Source organism: Fusarium redolens, assembly GCF_020744475.1.
Source record: "Fusarium redolens strain MPI-CAGE-AT-0023 chromosome Unknown BKA55scaffold_26, whole genome shotgun sequence".
Classification (NCBI taxonomy): Eukaryota; Fungi; Ascomycota; class Sordariomycetes; order Hypocreales; family Nectriaceae; genus Fusarium; species Fusarium redolens.
Window position 1 is genome coordinate 34,208 of NW_025763689.1, and position 20,908 is coordinate 55,115.

The 20,908-nt window shown below is 48.4% G+C and overlaps 9 protein-coding genes across 9 annotated transcripts; 8 read left to right on the forward strand and 1 right to left on the reverse strand.

Annotated features, from left to right (window-relative positions):
• Window positions 1–571: 571 nt before the first annotated feature.
• On the forward strand, window positions 572–2,589 carry BKA55DRAFT_527575 (amino acid permease-domain-containing protein; the record flags this gene model as incomplete). Its single annotated transcript, XM_046188938.1, has 4 exons — window positions 572–941; window positions 991–1,198; window positions 1,256–1,465; window positions 1,527–2,589. 4 exons carry the CDS (start codon window positions 572–574, stop codon window positions 2,587–2,589), a joined length of 1,851 nt encoding a protein of 616 aa, XP_046042322.1.
• Window positions 2,590–4,198: 1,609 nt separating this feature from the next.
• Window positions 4,199–7,224, forward strand: BKA55DRAFT_527376 (uncharacterized protein; the record flags this gene model as incomplete). The annotated part of the gene is made up of 8 exons (XM_046188923.1): window positions 4,199–4,402; window positions 4,462–5,334; window positions 5,545–5,577; window positions 5,640–5,696; window positions 6,018–6,124; window positions 6,172–6,334; window positions 6,378–6,909; window positions 6,965–7,224. 8 exons carry the CDS (start codon window positions 4,199–4,201, stop codon window positions 7,222–7,224), a joined length of 2,229 nt encoding a protein of 742 aa, XP_046042323.1.
• Window positions 7,225–7,603: 379 nt separating this feature from the next.
• BKA55DRAFT_584351 (uncharacterized protein) lies at window positions 7,604–8,742 on the forward strand. The gene is made up of 5 exons (XM_046194310.1): window positions 7,604–7,804; window positions 7,872–8,025; window positions 8,076–8,186; window positions 8,238–8,429; window positions 8,489–8,742. Exons 1-5 carry the CDS (start codon window positions 7,737–7,739, stop codon window positions 8,570–8,572), a joined length of 609 nt encoding a protein of 202 aa, XP_046042324.1. The 5' UTR covers window positions 7,604–7,736; the 3' UTR covers window positions 8,573–8,742.
• An 87-nt stretch (window positions 8,743–8,829) lies between these two features.
• Window positions 8,830–11,785, forward strand: BKA55DRAFT_584353 (heterokaryon incompatibility protein-domain-containing protein). Its single transcript, XM_046194311.1, has 3 exons — window positions 8,830–11,452; window positions 11,612–11,712; window positions 11,763–11,785. The coding sequence occupies exon 1, from the start codon at window positions 8,903–8,905 to the stop codon at window positions 11,291–11,293; it is 2,391 nt and encodes a 796-aa protein (XP_046042325.1). The 5' UTR covers window positions 8,830–8,902; the 3' UTR covers window positions 11,294–11,452; window positions 11,612–11,712; window positions 11,763–11,785.
• BKA55DRAFT_697102 (C2H2 type zinc-finger-domain-containing protein) lies at window positions 11,576–12,606 on the forward strand (the record flags this gene model as incomplete). The annotated part of the gene is made up of 2 exons (XM_046200334.1): window positions 11,576–11,712; window positions 11,763–12,606. The coding sequence occupies 2 exons, from the start codon at window positions 11,576–11,578 to the stop codon at window positions 12,604–12,606; spliced, it is 981 nt and encodes a 326-aa protein (XP_046042326.1).
• Window positions 12,607–12,794: 188 nt separating this feature from the next.
• On the forward strand, window positions 12,795–15,038 carry BKA55DRAFT_680863 (uncharacterized protein). Its single transcript, XM_046198232.1, has 7 exons — window positions 12,795–13,154; window positions 13,207–13,294; window positions 13,342–13,490; window positions 13,543–13,883; window positions 13,935–14,240; window positions 14,303–14,497; window positions 14,553–15,038. The coding sequence occupies exons 1-7, from the start codon at window positions 12,947–12,949 to the stop codon at window positions 14,751–14,753; spliced, it is 1,488 nt and encodes a 495-aa protein (XP_046042327.1). The 5' UTR covers window positions 12,795–12,946; the 3' UTR covers window positions 14,754–15,038.
• A 257-nt stretch (window positions 15,039–15,295) lies between these two features.
• Window positions 15,296–15,751, forward strand: BKA55DRAFT_545858 (uncharacterized protein; the record flags this gene model as incomplete). Its single annotated transcript, XM_046190854.1, has 1 exon — window positions 15,296–15,751. The coding sequence occupies one exon, from the start codon at window positions 15,296–15,298 to the stop codon at window positions 15,749–15,751; it is 456 nt and encodes a 151-aa protein (XP_046042328.1).
• A 1,643-nt stretch (window positions 15,752–17,394) lies between these two features.
• BKA55DRAFT_479091 (uncharacterized protein) lies at window positions 17,395–18,559 on the reverse strand (the record flags this gene model as incomplete). The annotated part of the gene is made up of 3 exons (XM_046186188.1): window positions 17,395–17,812; window positions 17,872–18,437; window positions 18,506–18,559. Coding segments are annotated over 3 exons (1,038 nt in total), but the record flags the coding sequence as incomplete, so codon positions are not given.
• Window positions 18,560–19,483: 924 nt separating this feature from the next.
• BKA55DRAFT_599249 (nucleotide-diphospho-sugar transferase) lies at window positions 19,484–20,620 on the forward strand (the record flags this gene model as incomplete). The annotated part of the gene is made up of 2 exons (XM_046196370.1): window positions 19,484–19,873; window positions 19,928–20,620. The coding sequence occupies 2 exons, from the start codon at window positions 19,484–19,486 to the stop codon at window positions 20,618–20,620; spliced, it is 1,083 nt and encodes a 360-aa protein (XP_046042330.1).
• Between the last annotated feature and the right edge of the window lie 288 nt (window positions 20,621–20,908).

The window sequence follows — 20,908 nt, forward strand, 5'->3', positions numbered from 1 at the left end:
CCCTCTGCCACGCGGTAGCATGAATCACCTTCCTTCTCTGGCCTCTCCCTGAAGCTTGAAGCTTGCAACGATTAAAAAAAAAAAAGCCTCTCAAATGCTGGGCTCAAAGGTAACCAATCCCGGTATGTCAAAGTCTTGGCCTGGCACGCCACTTTCTACTCGAATGTCTAAAGCAGATTAGTCGAGAGGCGTCAGGGGCTGGCCACACACAAGCTCAAGTTTCATCGGGTCACTGCCCAGAAAGAGGATCCCGTCTCCTCATTCGAGCCGAAGTGGCCGAAGTTCCCCTTTCGCCTCTCTCCTCATTCCTTCGCCCGTGCTTTTTTCTTGTGCATCTGCATCTGCATCTTGTTTTTTATCTAGTGGCCTCCCCGTCAAATCGTGCCGATCATTTGCTTTTTTCTTCCCTCTTTTTTCCCTGCGATGACATGCGGCTCACGGACCAGACCATAATTCCCACGTTGTTCTTTTACATAATTACCTGCATCTGAGTTTTTACTCCACCGCATCAATTAAGGCTTGGCGCCGATTTCCCACGATCTTTTCATTTTCATAACATAATAACCTCAAAATGTCACATGACAAACCGAAAACCACCGACATCAAAGTCGAAGTGGCACTCACTCGTGATGTCGAAATCATCGAGATGAGAAACATGAGCAATGCCTCACACAAAGATGCAAACACAACAACATGGGCCATCTCAGCGCCGAAGCAGGAAGACGACAAAGAGCAGAATGATTGGCTTGATGGATTCAGAAGAGCTGATAGGAGGAAGATGAAGGGTTGGGATAAGCAGTATCATGCTGAGCAGAAGCCTCATGTTCCGGGGGATCGATACTTCGATATTCGTGCGGCCAATGCAAAGACTGCTACGTCGGCGCTGGCGAGGGAATTGAAGGGGAGGCATTTGCAGATGATTGCTTTCGGCGGTGCTATTGGTAGGTGAAGTCAGTGTTTGATTGTGAGAGGCTTGCTAATATGGCATAGGTACCGGTTTGTTCATCACTTCTGGCAGTGCTCTTCACCAAGGCGGTCCTGGAAGTGTTCTTCTCTCATACATCGTCATCGGCGCACTTCAATATTGCACCATGCAATCGCTCGCCGAGCTTTGTGTCATCTTCCCCATCGCCGGTTCATTCTCTGCCTTCTCAACTCGCTTTCTGGATCCTTCCTGGGGGTTTTCTATGGGATGGAAGTAAGTCTCGCTCATTCAAGCTGTGAACGAGATGAGAGCATCGCTAACAAGCCCTAGCTACTGTCTTCAATGGCTCTTCACTCTTCCTCTTGAGATCATCGCTGGCGCATTCACAATCACTTACTGGAACGAAGACATATCCAAATCCGTCTTTGTCGCAATTTTCCTAGCAGCTATTTTCGTCATCAATCTTTTCGGCGTTAAAGCCTACGGTGAAGCCGAATTTGTCTTTTCTATCATCAAAGTCACTGCGATCGTAGCTTTCATGTAAGCCCCCCCTTCGACACTCACTTAAAAGTCTCAAAATTTCAGTGATTAACATACCTAGCCTCCTTGGAATTGTCATCAACATAGGAGGCGAACCTACCTCGGGCTACATCGGAGGCCGCTATTGGATCGACCCCGGCTTATTTAACAACGGCTTCAAAGGCTTCTGTTCTGTACTCGTGACATCGTGTTTCTCCTTTACTGGCACAGAACTCATCGGCCTGGCAGCAGCAGAAACAGCCAATCCTCGCAAATCCCTCCCCAGCGCCATCAAGCAGGTCTTCTGGCGCATCACCCTCTTTTACATTGTAGCCCTGATGCTCGTCAGCCTTCTTGTTCCTCACGACGATCCGAGAATCTTGGACGCTAGCTCTTCCAACTCTGCGGCCTCACCTTTTGTCGTCGCTATCGAAACTGCCGGAACTACTGTCCTGCCCAGTGTTATGAACGCTGTCATTCTTATTGCTGTCATCAGCGTTGGCAACTCGTCGGTCTTTGGTTCTTCTCGAACCCTTGCCGCTCTTGCTGATCAATCCATGGCACCGGCTATTTTCTCCTACGTTGATAAGCAGGGTCGACCTTTGGCTGCCATCATCTTTTCTTGCTGTATTGGACTTTTGGCTTTTATAGCTGATCTGAAGGCTCATGATGTCGTCTTCAACTGGTTGTTATCCATCAGCTCTCTTGCGACTCTCTTTACCTGGGGCAGCATCTGTCTTACTCACATCCGCTTCCGCAACGCATGGGCACATGCGGCACATACCCTCGAGCAACTGCCATTCCGCTCACGACCCGGCACATACGGCTCTTGGTTCGCTCTGGCTGGATACGTCCTTGTCTTGTTGAGCCAAGTTTGGATAGCCATCGATCCTGTTGAGCACAAGAAGCACGAGACCACAAACGACATTGTGCAGAACATTTTTCTTAATCTCATGGCTGTTCCCATTGTCGTGATCATGTACCTCGGACACAAGCTTTGGTACAGAACGAACTTTGTGGCTTTGGATGATATTGATATCCAGACTGGACGACGTTATTATCGAGTTCATTTGATGAGTGATCAGGAGAGGGAGGCACGTGTTACGTGGCCTTTGTGGAAGAGGGCTTACCGATATTTCTGTTAATGAAGCGTTGTGTGTTTTTTATTCTTCTGGCTTGGAAATGAGTCACCAGATCAGCCTCTTTGAGAAGGCATAATTGAGCAATTTTATGACCACTGTCAAGACGCTGATTCTGTCCAACTATACCTTTTGTGTCTTTATGTCGTAGTTGTAACCATTGCAGTCCGTGGCTCAACGAATCACGACGCCTTCAAGCGAGGTGATTCCCAAGTCCAGATGACAGGAAGCAAGCCATACCCACGAGGCATCTACCTGGTTTTATCATTCACCACTGCGGCTCAAATAACCTTGCCCAACGGGTCCAAACGCATCACTCCGTAACGTCAACTGCCGAATATGAAATCAATCTCGGGCCGATCAAAAGTTCGTTAGCTTGACCGCAGCGTATGAAAACTCATGTATGCAATCCTGCGGCGTTTGCAGGAATGAAACAGTTCTGTTTCATTGAATGATACCTGCTTGAAGTGGGGAGGACACCTAAATATGCAAGACCGGTGGGGACGTGTTGTAGTGGTTACTCGATGTCATTTGAGTTTATGGGGTTTGGTTGTATTTATCAGTTCATGACAATGGGGGAAAAGTATCAGGGTTACATACATTGCGGAGCCGAGATGTCGAAACTGTTCGAGTGTAAGCGAGTCGTCCGAACTTGTAGAGTAATAATTGCGAGCTTGAGTCCACTTAGTGATCAATGCGAAAGAGGATGCATTGCACTGCCAAGAATAGAATATTTGACATCTTGTTCTGAAAATCTGCAAGGCTTTCAAAAGATTTCACTTCCTGGTGTTTTCTCTTTGGCCCCCCATGTCAAGCCATACCCCAGTCGTTGAAGAAATCCTTTGGGACGGCTGCACGGGTCGTTTTACCGGACTATTAATCCATTTACCCAGATATTAAGTTTTTAAGCATCAGTAGCCACAACTGAACTCTCCTATCTTATCGACTAGGACTTCGATCCTCTCGCCAGACTCACTTCCTGGGCTTCTCCTGTAGTGTGAAAGTAAATCTTTTCCCAAAGGAAGCTTGGCTGAAACGCCGAACAGGCATTGTAATCCTTTCATCCATGCAGGAACGGGAACATGAATTCTTAGTGGACGCCGCCGGATTCACTCCGCGGATCACAACGGAGGATTCACCGGTGAACGGCTACAAATCCTAGAGCGAGATACAGTTTGCCCGCTCGGCTGGATTTGCTTCGCTTGCGGAACCCCTGGCTTTGTCTCGGGAAGTATCTGCAAGCCTTGTCTGCTGTGCCTCAGTGGCTGTAACTACCTACTGCAAGCCCTTTCTGTATTCACGGAGCTTTCACTTTTTAGAATGAGGCCGTCACAGTAAATTCCGCGTCGATCCGTGGTTGGCTTGGCGTGATGAAAAGAAGTATGAAGCGGTAGTGACAATGTCACAAAATGTGAAATGGAAACATTCTGCAGGATAGAGTTACGCAGACGTGCATGTGAAGAGAATTATGATGCTGTGACTTGTCTCAAGTGTTGATCCTTGTAATGAGTTGCATACAAATATCTACAGCGTTTCCTTCGTCACTGGATTCTTGTTTGTTTTCTTAATTGATGCTTTTAAGTTTTGAAGTATTGATTCACTGTGATTTTCACGTATGTCAGGTCCTCCGAAACCTCCCAGCGATGGGAGTCCTTTCTTCCCTATCTCCGAGAGAGCTGCGAAGCTTGCGGTTGCGCATTTGGGGATAACATCGCCACTACTTGCTATTGCGTTGGTTATGTTTGTAGCGAGGATATGGTTGCGAGTAAGGCCGGTTTGGAGGGTGAGTTGGGAGGACTACAGCATGGCGATTGGAGTTGTAAGTTGGATGTTTGTATACCTTTGGGGAGATCCATCACTGACGGTTATTTGGAACAGTGTGCTGCAGTCGTCGACTTCGGATTCCTTATACCGCAGATGTATACATCACCACGGCTCATCACCGAATCTCAAGTGACTTGGTCACGAAAATACGCATTTCTTGCGATTCCCATCTGGGGCATTGCCATGATGTTCATCAAAGTGAGCATCGCAATGATGATGCATCGAATCCAGCCTACAGTACTATGGTGGCGCGTCTTTTGCTTCTTCATAATGGGTATCTTGATAGCCTACGGTGTTGCCAACACCTTCTTCATCCTACTCCAGTGTAGACCTCTCGAAGCATCATGGGATACATCAGTCTTGGAAACAGTACAAGGAGCAAGCTGTCTTCCCCAAACTGGCATTCACATCATGTCAAACATCGGATCTGGTATCAACATTGCGACAGATATCATGCTATCTTTGGCACCGACACTATTCCTCTGGAAGCTCAAAAGGCCGCTGAAGGAGAAGATCCTTGTTGGCGCGCTCATGGGTCTGGGTATGTTTGCAAGTGTCGCTTCCATCGTAAAAGCAACCCTAGTCAAAGAATTCGGCATGGCGAAGGATGCATGGGCACTCACAAACTCTATCGCTACCTGGACAGCCCTCGAGCAAATCCTCATCATGATTGCATCATCCGCACCCTTTCTCAAACCCCTCGTTCAAAGTGCTCTACATAGAATGGGCTGGACATTGTCAGGAACTTCAGCCGGACGCTCAGGCTACGGAAACCGGTACCACGATGTTGGACAGAGCGCAAGACAGTCACACTTGGTGAACAAGTCAGCGATAAACTCGCGAAGAGACATGTACGGGGGAGATGAGGATCCTTTCGCTGCAGGGGACAGCAACGATGCAATTCCTTTGGACGGAAAGGTCTATGAAGTAGGTAAGCCAAGAGGCGAACGAGATATCACGACAATGCGGACGACGCAGGGATCTTTGACGGCAGGATCATGGACGGAGAGGGGAAGTGAGGACAGGGAACTTACGCCGAGTCATGCAGTGTAATTTGACTAATAAAACCCTTTTAATTTACCCAGAACCAACATGCATATGTACCTACGGGCACTTTTGGTCTTGTTATTGGTGTAGATGATCTTTTACCGTTACAGTTTAGTGGAGTTGGTAAACAATCGGATCACCAGGGAATCACTCAAGCGAGGCTAGGGTTTTAACCTGCAGATTAGATTCTCCGGCGCGGGTCGTGGAAATCCGCCGGTCTTGGGACCAAGTTTATCTCTTCGGTAAGGGTGATCCCTGACAATCCGAATCCCCGGATCCATCGCTCAACAAGGAACGCCACGGAGTGTTTAACCGAGTTGGCCGCTATTTTCGTGCGCTTCAACCAACGTGTATGTAGCAGCATCTGCAATGTCACGCTGCAGGTAATCTTCGGCAACGAGGTCCAGTTTCGTGAACCCTGTAGTCTGAGGCGAAAAACGCTAAACATACAAAGGAGCGTTCCCATTCCTTTCGTCTTGTCGATCACTCGCCTCAAACACTTCTGAGTGATCAGCTGCATCTTCTGATATTCTCCCTGCATTTCGCCTTGCGGTTGTCTTTAGGTTTACACCATGGTTGCTATCACTTCTTTGTGGACTGCTGTCCTCCTTGCAGGCGTGGCTGTTTCTGAAGCAAAGAGCTGCAAGAAGCCTTTCATCAGAAGAGAATGGTACATAACCCAATCTGTCTGGGAGGACACTTGCTGATTGGTGATAGGCGCTCTCTTAGTATCAAAGAGAGACACCAGTACATCAAAGCTCAGAAGTGCTTGATGAAGAAAGCTCCCCAGTCTTCTACTGCTGATATCCCCGGTGCTCGAAGTCGATGGGATGACTTCTTGGGCACGCACATCATCAACGCCGATGACGTGCATTTCACAGTATGTCGCCACGTCATTTGATTTCATCTTCTAACTCAAACAGGGCGTATTCTACCCCTACCACCGTCTGCTCATGTATTCCTACGAACAGGAGCTTCAGACCTGTGGCTGGAAAGGTGGCGTTCCCTACTGGGACTGGACTCTTGACGCCGCAGGTCCAGATAATGACACCTCCGTGTTTATAAACTCACCTATTTTTGACAACAAGCACGGTTTCGGTGGGAATGGAGCTTGGATCCCTGGAAACTTCTCAAACCCTGAGCCTGGGCTGCCTGTGAATCCTCCTTGGGATGTTCCCGATCGCTCTGGTGGTGATTGTATCAAGAGCGGTCCGTTTGCAGGACTCAAGTCTAACTTGGGTCCTGGAAATGGTACGGCTTATAACCCTAACTGTGTTCGAAGAGACTTTGCGCCGCTGAGTTTTAGGGACATGAGTGGACCTGCTGCTATTGAGGATGGGATGCAGCAGGGTGACTTTGGACACTTTGAGCGTCTTACGCAGAGCACTACTCACTCTGGTGGACATTGGGGCGTTGGTGGGTTGTATGGTACCATGACTGATAAATGGCAGAGCCGTGAGTTTCTCTCACTCCCATCTACCTAATATGCTTCATATACTGACTCTGATAGCTGCTGATCCTCTCTTCTGGGTCCATCACGCCAACGTTGACCGCTTCTGGTGGTCATGGCAAATCCGCGACCTCAAGAAGCGCGAGAAAGACATCTCTGGTCCTCTTGTCAACTTTGACTACGAAAACAAGGCTGCTGGTAACGTCACTCTTAATCATGGCATCTTCATTGGTGAGACTGTGAAGCTCAAGGCCAAGGTCAGGGATGTTATGCATATCAAGAAGGGTCTCCTCTGCTACGAGTATGAGGATACTTATTAGATTCTTGCATGAGATGTAAGACTTGCGACGACTTGGACATTCTTGACACTAGCTGTCCATCAATTTAACTTTTATTGGCGCTTTGTCTCGGCGATTTGTTCAATCGTACGCAACAGATGCTTACATTGATACCCTCGTGCCAATTCATCAGGACAAACCTCCGTAATATTTCGGAACTTACAATGAATGTCCTGATCAACATTATGCAGTCCCCTCTTTTGGTGAATCCTTTCGGGCACCTTGGTTAGGTAATTATGCACCCCCGCTGACATGCTGCTTTGGAATCACCAGTAAGATGCGCCCTTTTGAGCTTGTTTGATCACGTAATTAATTGATTCCAAAAGCTGACACAAGCCGAGATTCTGCCGCCAGAAGGGCGCTGTGATCTATGATTCAGTATAAATGTTTTGGAGTCGTCGTGTCATTCTTTGCTTCGTTAACAACAGCAACGATACAGCAACAATCAATTGAGATCCAACATATCCGAACTATACTCGACATTCTCAGCCGCCATGCCTTCAGACTCAGTCGTTTACCACTACCTTGCCATTGGCAAACTTGGCCGCGGAGAAGTTCTCAAGTGGGTATATCTGTCAATTTCTTTGACGTTCGCAAAGCTGCAGAACCTTGGGCTGACAAATTGACAGGCTATTCTTGAAGGATGCCGGCATTGACTTCAAGGAGCTTCGTTATACTTACCCCGACACATGGCCAGAGACCAGCGAGAAGTTGAAGCAGCAGGGCATCACCCGCACTGGAAGCCTTCCTTCTCTTGAGTACAAGGGTCTCATTCTCACTCAGGTTGGTGAACTCACCATTGAGCTGCGAAATAAGACTAACATCTTTGACAGCATATCCCAATTCTTCGTTTCCTCGCTCGAGACCTCGGCAAGTATGACGGTCAGACGAACGAGGACAAGTATTTGGTAGATGCAGTAGCCGATATCTACATCGATTGGAGAGTATGAAGGCTAATCTTACGATTCGTCAATCAAGTTCTAACGGAATTTCAGTCCCAATGGGTTGCCAACCTCAGTGGAGCAACCGACGAGTACAAGAACAAATTCCTCCCCAAGTACTACGATCTTATTGCGCAGTACTACTCGGACCGCGAAGGTCCTTACCTTCTCGGTAATGAAGTCAGCTACACCGACTTTGCCATCTACCAGTCTATCGACAACGACACGCGAACCAAGACCATCCCTGTACGTTACCTCTCCCTAGATAAATTTGTAATAGTTGACTAGCACTAACGGTTTACTAGTCTAAAATTCCCGATGTTCTTCTCAAGTTCAAGGAAGTCTTTGAGGCTAGACCTAACATTGCTGAGTACATCAAGTCGGAGTGAGATTAGCCATGGTTCCGGTGACCGAAGACATCTTCTGGGGGCACTTAGACCAAGTTTGTCAATAGAAGTATAACTCAATTTGTATCTATGTCCTCGTTAATCACTTGTGACAATGAAAGTAGCATGGCCCCATTCCCTTTCAGCCCTAGAATCAGCCTTTTGGAGCTACCGCCTTATCTGCTACACTAATGCTGGCTGCGCCACTCAACGACCCATCTCATCTGCCTGCTGACATTCAGCCCTACGGTATTTCATGCAATAAATCCCCGCATCATAAACCAGCCGAAAGAAAAGGCACTTTCTTGCATTGATCATCAGGCGCAACACGAGATGAGTGATAACGCCCCCAAGCTTTGCTCGGTATGCGCCGCCATCGATTTCGACAAACTCTTCTTTCCAGACCCTGCTCCTTTCAATCCCAGTAACAGACCGCCTCTAGATCCTTGCCTGGGTACGCTGCAAGAAATCTTGGATCGCTCAGAAGAATGCGAAGTCTGCAAACTTATCGTCGATGCTCATCGCCAGCGGTATATTCGAGCTCCCTATGGATGCTCAACGAATCATCCAGATTTCAGAAGTGAAGTTCCTGGCACGGAACCTCAAATCCACGAGGAAGTCAAGAAAAATGGGCTACGACTTACAGTTAACAATGAGCCTATCAAATGCTTTCTTGAATCCCGAATCTTTTCCTCGGACAATACTTTGCTGGATTCAACGGATGGTCTTGATCCGGAGACTGGGGGCGTGAATCGTGTTTTGCTCAGGCTGGAACCATGTCCCTGGTTGGCTATACTTGCCAACTCGATCACTTTGCAAGCTCTTTGGCCTCCCAAAGAGATCCAAACGATAAGCAATGGCATTTGTCTCGATGGTACAGGGCGAATGATCGGTTCTCTGCTAGATCTTTCGATCCCTCGGCGCTGGATCAAGCAATGTGAAGACGAGCATGGTGGGCAGTGTCAGAAACCAAAGTGGCTAAGCGATAGCGACAACGAGTGGCCTGAGAGATGTCGAGTAATTGATGTCAAGGAACATAGGATCGTTGATTTACTCCCGACAATGCGCTACGTTGCCCTCAGCTATGTTTGGGGATCAAGCGAGAAGGCGAGACAGTCACGTTTCGAGAGACGATTAACTCGAGAGAACCTGTCGCGACTTCAGCAACCCAACAGTCTTGGGGAGATCCATATACCTCAAACAATCAAAGATGCAATGGATATCACGGAGCAAGTCGGAGAGAGGTATCTCTGGGTTGATGCTCTTTGCATCGTACAAGATGATCCTACAGATCTTGGTCATCAGACCGCACGAATGGATCTGATCTACTCCAAGGCGCTCTTCACGATATTAGCTGCCTGCGGTGAAGATTCGACTTCTGGACTTGCAGGACTCCCAGGGAATCCACGAGATGTCTTTCAACGACAAGTCAAAGTCTCATCAAGCGGGCTACATATCATGCCCCTCGTTACTCTATCCGAAGAAGATACTCTCCAATTTTCGTCATGGAACACCAGAGGCTGGACGTTTCAAGAGCGCCTTCTCTCTAGGCGTTCACTGATTTTTACCAACAAGCAAGTGTACTGGTGTTGTGACGGAACGACATGGGAGGAAGAGTCACTTCTCGACATCCCCGGATCAACAGCTTTCGCCAGGTCCTATTCGCTCGGATGCTACGATGAATGGGATGATAATGAAGCTAAGTTTTCTTTGGAAAGCTTCGATACGTACATAACGCAATTCTCTGAGCGAAAGTTCACCTACCCTTCTGATGTCCTCCCTGCTTTTCTCGGAATCATTCGTCGGTTTGAGCATTTGAACAACGAGAAGATACACTGGGGTCTGAACGCGAGCACCTTTGATCAAGCCCTGACATGGAAATACGGACAAAATCGACGAGATGAGACGTATACTTATTCTTTTGGCGGATCGACTCGCAGCGTGCCGTATCCTAGCTGGTCCTGGCTCGGTTGGACAGGGTTCATCGGAGGTAGTTCGAGTCTTCGCATCAGGGAGGATTACGATAAGAGGGACGTCGGGGAGATGAAGTCGCTCTTGGCGTTCTACTCGCTGATGAGTGATGGGAGTGTTTCTCTGATCAAGGGCACCTCGCTGAGGAGAGTGAACGATTACGGAAAGGAAGACGTCGTGTCTAAATCTACTGAGAAGCCTAGCCAAGATTGGATCGATGATACGAAAGTTATCGGACCGATCAAGATGACTGATATCTCATTGACCTCGCAGCTGGAGTCACTTCAGCTCGACGCTTCTCGTCAAGATTTTACGCCTTACGACACAGGACGGATAGTGTTCTGGACAAGCCACGCCAATATTTCCATCCAAATCACCAATCGAGATGGTATACACATGGAAACCTCAGACGGACTAGTCAAGCTTGAATTAAAACTTTCATCACCATTCATGAAGAAATCCTATTATCGTTTCGAGGAGAGCTTGAACGAAGATAGCGAGGCAGGGGGGAGCAAGATGATAAATTTCTTGAGAAGAAAACCCGTTGCGACAAGTCATACGATTAGTCTCATTGTCATATCGAGGTATTATGGGTTTTATGAAGGTGATGATGAGGTGGTGAAGTTGAACGTCATGGCTGTTGAGGAGAAGGTGCCCGGGTCAGGTGTCTGGAGTAGGATAGGTCTTGGTGTTATGAAGGAAGAGGAGTGGGTTAAATTGGATATTGATTGGAGGATGATTATTCTCGAATAGTTCATCAAGATGTAGCTAGAGAGTGAGGTGTTTGCATTGTCCGGACCCACGGTGGCCCGGGTCCGAAGACCCGATGAGCATCGCCACAAATGTCCCAAAAGGGAAATCGTCAGCTCGACTCATCACTATAAAGACCCTTTACAGGTCAAAGGCGCTAAGGTACATATAAACCCACCATTCGCCATACTGTCACATATTCTTCCTTTTTATCTCGAGCATTTACAGCCCTTTCGAACTTGTACCCAATTCTATATCTTCGCTCTCGAGACCAGATACTTGATCATGGCAGACACAAGTGTTATTGACAGCGACCAACAGCAATCGCTGAGAGTTGCTCAAACTCCTTCATTCTGTAGACTCTGCAACATCGAGTTACGAGGCTTACAAACATGGAAAGCCCATGTCAAAAGTGACGCACAGTATGTATCTCCTCCTGAAGGCCTTTGCGGAAGCTGACTGTCGATGGTAGCGTTCAAAGGCTTCAAGAGAAAGTCCATGGCGTTACAATGTCACCAGCACCGACTCATTCGTCTTCGCCTCCAACGCAAATAAGAGACTATTTTGAAGATGAATCTGAAAGTGACGCCGAGGATCAAGACTTTGAAGCAGAAGACCAGGAATTCATTGCTACAGCGTTCGTACCTGGTCACTGCCTCTTCTGCGCGAAAGACTCTTCAACTTTGGATGATAGCACGAAACACATGGCTGCAGCACACGGCTTCAACATCCCCTTCAAAGATTTTCTAGCCGTTGATCTCGAAACACTAGTCTCATACCTTCACTTCGTCATCAATACATACAGAGAATGTATCTGCTGCGGCACCCGCCGGGGTACAATTGAGGGCATACACCATCACATGCTAGCCAAGGGCCATTGTCGCTTCGATATTTCACCAGAAACAGAAGAATTCTACGAGATACCTCAATATGAAGATGCCTTGGGGGAGAGGAAGCAAGGCATCAGTGATCCAGTGAGGTTGCCTTCTGGGAGAGTCATCTCGCATCGCAAACACGAAGAACCTCGCGTTCCTCGTCGAGATGTACCAGATCAGAAACACCTTGACTCCTCAACGCCTTCAGAGCCAGGTATGGAGATTGCGCATCGACGAACAGTCAATGGAAGTCGAGAGGTTGTTCAGGCCAACGAAGCTATCCTTGCTGCACAGTTGTCAAGGCTCAAAGTTAGCAGCGACAGAGCAGCGCAAAGGGAGGAGAAGAGATGGGGAGGAAGACTTGAGCGAGCGAATAATTTCTTTGCGCTGAAGAGATTTAGGTTGGATGCTGCGGATAGTCGAATGGGTCGGCAGTTCTAGGTATTATCTCAGTAAATAGCTCTTGGGATATCAACTGAATAATGCATCCCACTGTCTACTGGGTTGGTTTGTATACCAACGCTTAGCAATGGTTTAATCCACGATTTCCAGGCCGCAGCCTCGTTGCCTAGAGGCGCCATCTTTTGTGGCGTCACGAGGCAGTCCCCAAGGCTTCCCATCCTGTCTCACCCTCTCCGACTAAACACGGAGGTTCAGCTGGGATATTCAACTACAACTCTTCAAGTATTCCCTCCAAAGATATATAGAGTAACAAACGTGAAACAAAGTCGTCACTTTTTTCATCAAGCATCAGTTCCTCACTCCACGTGCTCTCATCAACATGTCGTCCTCGCGGTCATCCAGCCCAGATACCGCTTCTAGCGCAGATCTCCAACTCCCAGTCGACATCAGCGCAAATCCTAACTCACATGCCTATGCACCAGATATGGATAGTCTCGAAACTGCGAGTTTCGCAAGATTGCGGGACTTTAGTGGTTGGAGAGACAGCAAATTCTTGTCGTACCGATGTTTTACTTACGAGGGACATGGTAAGTAACTGTATACATACCATATCCAATGACTGTTGTTGACAAAGAGCAGAAGTTCAAATGAAAGACTTCATCCTTAGAGAGTTTGAAGAGATCAAGGAGGCCATGTCTACATTGGATGATGAAAACATACACATTCTGTCTGTTAAACTCACGACATACGTTTTCTATGCTAACCATCGCCTAGCAATGCAACTCCTCGGAGTGTGTTTCTTCTTTATGCCAGCGAACTACGCGAACTATCCCAAAGTCTCGACTTTGCACCGTGGATCTCATATGGTCTGGAGTACAACGTCCTCAGAGGACTAGGCGGACGACTCTACGGTTCCCACTACGGTAAAACACATCCCCGAAGTATATAGTAAGAGTTGATTACTTACTCTAACAGATATCTGGTTCACCCTTCCACTGGTAGACGCCGGCGTAGATAACTTCACCCATCCAGGTCAAGAACTTCATTCCCTACCAATTGACTCTTCCGAAGGTGTTACCCATTTGTACGAAGATGCAGGCATGTTCTATCTCAGCTTCGACACAAAGACGAGACAAACACGTATCCTATACTCCAGCTCAATCCCTGCTGGTCAAAAGTTGACATCTGCTTGCAAGAAAGCAGAAGAACTGGGTGTACGGGATGACCCGTTTACGTTTGTTACGTGTGCTTTGAGCTCAATTCTTCAGGATCAGGGCATGAATGCACACTCGTTCTCTGCTCTCATTAGCAAAATGGTAAGTCTCCTCATCTATCATATGAACTGGTTCTAACATGAGGGTTTGTAGGAAGATTATAGCAATTCACTCAAGTTTGAGATTGGGGAGAATGAAGAGACGAAAGTGAAAGAGACGGCGATTCAACTGAGAAAGTCGTTGCCGTACCTCGAGAAGATCTTGGAGTCGGTGGATTGTATGATTCAGATCATCCAGGATGCCATCAGCGAGCACAAGGACTGTAGAGAACTGCTGTCTATTCCTGATCAGCATTTTCTTCGCGTCGAAAAGAACTTGCAGACTCTTCGCTCCCAGGCGATCTCCTTCAAGAGCTATCAGGATACACGCATCAGAAGGATCAACGTCTGCTTATCAACAGTGAGGACATAACCCCTTCTCTTGCTCTTCATCTGCGCATCTTGCTAACTCGATTGTGGTAGCTCTCATCTCTTTTGAGCCTCAGAACCGACAGTGCCATCAAGGCCAGTACCGAAGCAATGACACGATTGACGGAAGCGAACCGAGAGGACAGCGGTAGGATGAACGACATCGCAATAGCTACGAAGCTCGACAGCGAGGCTATGATCACCATTGCCAAACTCACCATGTTCTATCTCCCATCAACATTTGTAGCGGTAAGCAACCATGCCCCGAGGCTCGGCGTCGGAAACAATGCTAACAGGAGATAAGACACTTTTCAGTATGGGGATCTTCAACTTCGACTTCGACAACGGCAAGAATGGACGCCTTGTCATGTCCAGCCAGTGGTGGATGTACATCATCTTCGCCATCCCTCTGACACTGGGAACGTTCTACTGGTTCAGAGCAGTTACGAGATCGCACAAACAAGCAAGCCAGAAAGCAGAACGAGAGGCCAAGCAGCCTGAATGAGGCTCACTTTCTGTTCCTCTAGGTGTAGCATTTGCTTTGGTTGTTTTTACGTACGCCAAACCTTGCTTGCGCCAGTGAATGCAAGCCATTCATTCAAGCCGGTGGGTAACTGAGTGGCTCCTCTTCACTTTTGCGCCTAGCCTGGTGCTATCGTGAGCTGAAGTTCCATCATCGCGACCCCACCAGTGAAGAAAAAAAAAAAAAGCAGAAAAATTTTTGAGCGCAAAAGAACGAGCAATTGAGTGAAGATACTGTATGATAGATAGCAAATGTGAAGATGTTCCCAAATGGCGTTGATTAAATTGTGTGATGGTGACGACATTGATTGCCTTAGGCACCTCATTCCTCAAAACGGCACAGCTTGTGTAGCTGTTGCCCAATGTAGAGAGCTCTGAGCTGCCTATGACGACACTAACCACCACCAAATCTTTCTGTGACCCCTCTATTTACCTTCTTCCATCCAACAACCACTTCATTCAATCAATCAATTCATCAAAAACACAGACAAACCATCAATCATCAGCTTCACGCTCAACGCAATCATGTCTCGCATCCCAACCTCCACCTCGGTCCTCGAATCCGCCGTCATCGACGCCCCCTTCAGCGACGTCTGGCACCTAATCAAGCTGCAAGATTTCTCCAAGTTCTACTCTGCCCTCACTTCCAGCGAGTGGGTGAAGGGCACATCCCCCGACACCGACATCGTCAAGTGGACCTTCAAAGATGGCACCGTCCTCGAGGTCAAGCAGGAGGAACACTCGAGCATCGACCACTACATCACCTACAGCGTCATCTCGTCGCAGCCCGCGCTGAGCTACACCTCTGTCGTCAGCACTGTGCGCGCCTACCCCGTCACTTCTGGAAAGCATGAGGGCGCTACTTTTGTCACTTGGAGCGGAAACTTTTCGAGCGATGCTGATGCGGGTGTCATTGAGGATGCCAAGTTCAAGCGTCGTGAGGCTTTGGCTGATCTCGCCAAGGCTGTTGCTAAGAAGTAAAGGACGGGAATACGGAAGAAACAAGGATAAAGGGAAAATGGCAGGGTATCATGTCAATGTATACGGATGGGCAAAGCAGGGTTATCACATGTTTATGTAGCCTATGACCATTCCGTCAATCGCATCAATGTCAAGCTGTGTTTCGTATGAAGTTCGCAAACCGAGACTCAAACTTGACCCTAAACTTAGGCCTAAAGGATTAGAAAACTTGTCCAAGTTTATAACAATATTATCCTAAGTCTTTGTCAAGATCTTCATAACTTATATAATGTTTGCACATGCCTTGAACCTTATGAATGGTCTTGGATTGTGTTGGGCGTGGGTTGACTGACCCGCCAAGCTGCGTCGCATCAATACAAGCAGGATACAGTGGTATGCCTCCAGCGCTGAGCAAGACATCTGCATCGCACAGCCAGAATTCATCGCAAAACATGTGTTCCGATTGACGATTCACAACATTCCACCAGGACTGGACCCTGAACATCGCACACAAAAAGATTTGCGCTGGATTTTCAGGGTCTTGGGGACAGACCCATTCTTGGCGGAGAGCTACAGGGTAGAACTGATCGTGTACCTGAGAGTTCCAGCATCATCAGATCATCTTCAATTCTAGAACAATTGCAAGCAGCGAATCCGCGTTAGTTTACGGAATAGACGGCATTCACTTGCATGCATCGATGTAGACCATTCAAGTAAATGGCTCATTTTTTATTTAGCGACTTCGAGAACTTGTGTACGTGGGATCTCAAACACGAGATAAGAATCTCACACCTCGCAGTGCAACCGGCTTCACCGGATGCAATGTCGTCCAGACAGACAACGCAGGGTCCTTTGGCCAAGTGAGTCTTTCACATGGCGTGATTGGATCAAAGAAAGTACATAGGAATGAATACCAATACAATACCCCTTGAGTGAAAATTTGAAGCTTGAAAGTTAATTGAACTTTAATTCCAACGTCCGAGACCCCGATTCTCGACACTTGGATTCACCGATGCCGATCAACAGTGTGTAAACCTACGCGTATTTCGCGTATTTTCTGCTCGTATCTTATCTACGCGTATTTATTCGTCCGCGCGTTTGTCTCTCGTCAGCCAGAATTAAATGGTGCCACAGTCGGTCAGATTTTAATCCCCCCAACGGCGTTTCATCGAATCTCCGTCTTCCGTCGTGGGATTCGGCACGGTAATCTCGTCGGGTCCGATCCTTCCACTAAGTCCCACATTCAATTCCGTCAAGCGCATAAAGGGGATGGTCAAAACTCCACCATAATTTCACATTCTCCGCACCGCCAAACGAGGCGAGCATGGGTGAAGCCTTGTTTGAAGCATGTGAGCACGTGAGCATATCGTATTGTGGGATATCGTGAAGTGGGGGTTCAAGAGGAAGCGTGCGTGTATTGGCATTATTCTAGATTAACATTAATTTGTTCATTTCGATGGGTGGGCTATGGTATATCGTTATGTGATGATCGAATAAGCATGCTAAGTGTCATTTTACTTTCCTCCCCGATTACCAGTTGTAGGGAATGGCTTCTCCAGTTTGACACACCAGAGGAACAGATCCTCCAAGGGCAAAAGACATAGCAAGATACGGTTGGACAACCAAGCAACCAGAACAACACCCGTAGCAGCCAGAGCATCAAGCCAGTAGTGATTCGCCGTAGCAACAATGATAGTCAACACAAACGCCGGGTACAGGATGCTCAACGCCACAAAGAACACCTGCCACGCCTTGCTCATTCGCTTCTCACGGGGGGCAAGGCGTCGGCGGAAGAGACCAGAGTGGTACAGGAGAACAGTGCCGATGCAGAAAGAGTAGCCAAAGTGAAGAGAGGGAAACGCGGCGAGTTGGTTGAAGAACTTGTTGGTGGCGTAGATTGACTCGGCGTCTTCGCGGCGGACGGTGTCGAAGAAGCCGTATTCTTCGGGGAGGAGACGGGGTGGCATGCATGGGTATGTTGTGAAGACGACGAAGCTGAAGAGGTTTGTGAGCGTCATCATACGACGAGCCTCAGCGAATTGGGCGTGCGTCGGTGCGGCGTAGTAATACCAGGCAAGGAAGCTGAAGGCTTGTTAGCCATGTTTTTCACGAGAGGGGCAGTAGCAACAAAAACAACGAACCTGACTGTGACGGGAATGTGAATCAGGGAGTAGGCGCGGTTCAAGATGGTCAGCATCGTCTGGTGATCATTCCTGAAGAAACTCTGAACATCAATCTCCCGCAGAGGAAACATCCAGCTAAATGGGCCCTCGTGCTCAAACCACAAGACGGCCTTTCCATGGTTCTCAGCAGTCTGCCAGACGCCATCCGTGGCGGCGACAAGCTCACTCGCCGACTTGACACCGACGTAGAAACCTAGATTCACCGCCCAGTAGAACATCTCCACCAGGAACGGAAACTTTTGTATGAAGCGCGAGTGCCAGTATTTCGCGTATCGGCTCGAGTTGGGCGTGTGCACAACAGTACCGCAGCACGTTCGTTTCTTTGGCGGGTGTGTTTCCGTCGGTGACGCTGCTGCGTCGGAGAGGTTGAGACGCTCAGTCTCGTCGTGCACGTCTTCCTCATCCCATGGCTCCAGCTTCGATTGGCCGAGGAGACCTTGGTCGGCGCTCTTGGACGAAGGGATGATGGAGAAGTTTCGGAGGCGGTTGAAGTAGCACGAAGCGATCATGACACCGACGATGAACTGCACGTGCACACACAAAGATTAACCTCCACGGTTGACAGAGTTTATCGAGGGAGAGAGATACGTACGATTGGCTCGACGACGGCATGGTAGGCAAACTGCGGCTCACCCAAATCTTGTTCATTCTGTTGAGTTTGCGCTTGAGCCATGATGTCTGCTGTCGCGGCATGTGCCGACTGTAAAGAAAAGAACGAAAAAAATAGAGTATTAGGAGGATAAAAAAGAAGCTTAAAGATTGTTACAACAAATAGGTTGGGTCGGGTGAGTCGTTAAAAAGTTTACGTTAGATAAATAAAGAACTCCGGAAGACGCGGAGAATAATGGACAAGGGGAGAGATTTGCTCCCTGGTCAAAACAAGGGAAGCAAGGATGTTTGGGTTGCGGATCAGGATTTGATCACAGCTACCGACCGCTAAATGCACTGGGCTGCAGAATAAAAAAAGAGCGTTAGGCGGTTAATGAGTTAGGGGGATAAGCTTGGCGGGTTGGAGCGCTGTGTTATTACGTGTCTTGGAACTTGGGACTGTGAATCTAGGAGGCAGCCCCTGAAGCGCCAGTACTAATTGGTCATCTGCACCATCAGCTTGTGACGTAGATGATCCATTCTGCGGAGGCTAAAATTTAGACTGGAAGGGGGGAGGTGACAGAAACTCTACAGCAGTAAGCCACTGTAAACCTGCACTAAAATGCACCAGCTGAAATTGTCAGAGGGAGCAGAAGTGGGGTGACGGTCAGCCAATCCCGACGTCCGCGGACCCCCTACTCCCCCTCGGATTTTTCGTTCTCGCTTTTGTTTTTCTTAGGGGGGGCCGCTCCACTGATAATGAAAGGGTCACCCCCCCTTCTGGTGCACTGCAACTGTACTGCCACTGTCCCTGCGGCGCAACGGAATCCATCATCTTTTTTTACACGCAGGCAGGCGTCAGATTTAATCTCAGCCCAAAACAATCTTCCACTCCTTCAAAAGCGCACAAAACGCCAAGCCGCTCGCCGGTCCTTTCTCTCCCTACCTTTTTACTTCTTTTTAATTATATCCCTTGTGCAAAATGTCGTCCTCACCAATCCTCGGTCCCGAACGAAAAAACTCCTACGATGAAGAACGTCTTGAATGGGCGACGCCCTCTGTTCCAAAGAAGTACCTCCGCCTGCCAAGACTTCGCCGCTCGACCGTGATTCTCCTCCTCATCGATTTCCTCATCGTCGCTGTCCTCGTCAATGCCTTTTATCCGCTTATTACACTGCTGCGTCGGAATGAGGAGCTGTTTGGTGCGAGATTAACGTTGCCCCTGAATGATACCTCGTTTGGGGAGGATGTGCCCGCGCAGAGGACGATACCGAGGATTTTTCACCAGACGAGCGCGAATGAGACTATCCCTGAGGCTTGGAAGGATTTGGTGAAGAGTTGTAGGGATACTTACTCCGAGTTTGAGTACAAGGTTTGTTTTCCTGGTTTGGTGGTTAATTGAAGAGATGGATGCTAATTGTCGCAGCACTGGACGGACGATAAGGCTCGCGATTTTATTTCGGAAGAGTATCCTTGGTTCCTCGACACCTGGGACACATTCCCCTTCAACATTCAACGCGCCGATGCCATTCGATATTTCGTGCTTCACCACTATGGCGGTATCTATCTCGACATGGACACGCTCTGCAACGCGACAATCCCCCTCCACCAAATCGAGTCCAAAGGCGGCAAGCACCACGCCATCTTCAAGAGCACAACACCCACCGGCGTCTCCAACGACATGATGATAACCTCCGCACACCACCCAGCCTTCACAAAAGCCCTCTCCCGAATCCAACTCTACAACGACATAACCCGTCCCTGGGCGCACATCCTCCCGCACGTCGCAGTAATGGTATCCGCAGGCCCGCTCTTCCTCACCATGGCGCTGAAGAACTATCTCCTCGAACAGCCCTCGCTGCCTGAGAATACGGTGCAGGTGATCAATGCGACCGAGCTTGAACCTTATTTGACTGATTACGAGGGCGCGTCGTGGCATCACGGCGATACGAAGACGTTGATGTGGATTGGCGATAGGCCGTGGGTTTGGTACATGCTCGGTGCGATTGGGCTGAGTGGAGGGTTGTATTTGATCAATTTGCTCATGATGAAGTGCTGGGGACGGTTTTTTGAGAAGGCTTCTAGTGATGAGGCGAAGGATGCTATTAAACTAACGTAGAAGGGTTTATGCGTTAATTATATATGACTATAATACTTGTAATGTCAGCGATGTTTATTCACAATTCTCTTGTCTATTCTTCGACATCGTGCAACTCCATTTCTCGTCGGCTTCAACAATGCTCAATCACGACCTCGAAGCCTTAGTTCTGACCGTCCCATTCATGACACGCCAGCCTCGTGGCTTATGTCGACACGTCAGTGCGTTCGCCAGTCCCCCAGATCCGAATCTGACGGTCCCCAAAGCCAATGCAACACTGCAGGAGACTTCATCACCCGACATACGCGC

Bases quoted from the DNA above. Each gene is read 5' to 3' on its own strand.
- BKA55DRAFT_584353 (XM_046194311.1), top strand. From the start codon at position 8,903: ATGAGTGATAACGCCCCCAAGCTTTGCTCGGTATGCGCCGCCATCGAT.
- BKA55DRAFT_680863 (XM_046198232.1), top strand. From the start codon at position 12,947: ATGTCGTCCTCGCGGTCATCCAGCCCAGATACCGCTTCTAGCGCAGAT. The intron at 13,491-13,542 runs GTAAAACACATC...TTACTCTAACAG, and splicing joins ACTCTACGGTTCCCACTACG to ATATCTGGTTCACCCTTCCA. The intron at 13,884-13,934 runs GTAAGTCTCCTC...GAGGGTTTGTAG, and splicing joins CTGCTCTCATTAGCAAAATG to GAAGATTATAGCAATTCACT.
- BKA55DRAFT_584351 (XM_046194310.1), top strand. From the start codon at position 7,737: ATGCCTTCAGACTCAGTCGTTTACCACTACCTTGCCATTGGCAAACTT. The intron at 8,026-8,075 runs GTTGGTGAACTC...CATCTTTGACAG, and splicing joins AGGGTCTCATTCTCACTCAG to CATATCCCAATTCTTCGTTT. The intron at 8,187-8,237 runs GTATGAAGGCTA...ACGGAATTTCAG, and splicing joins ATATCTACATCGATTGGAGA to TCCCAATGGGTTGCCAACCT.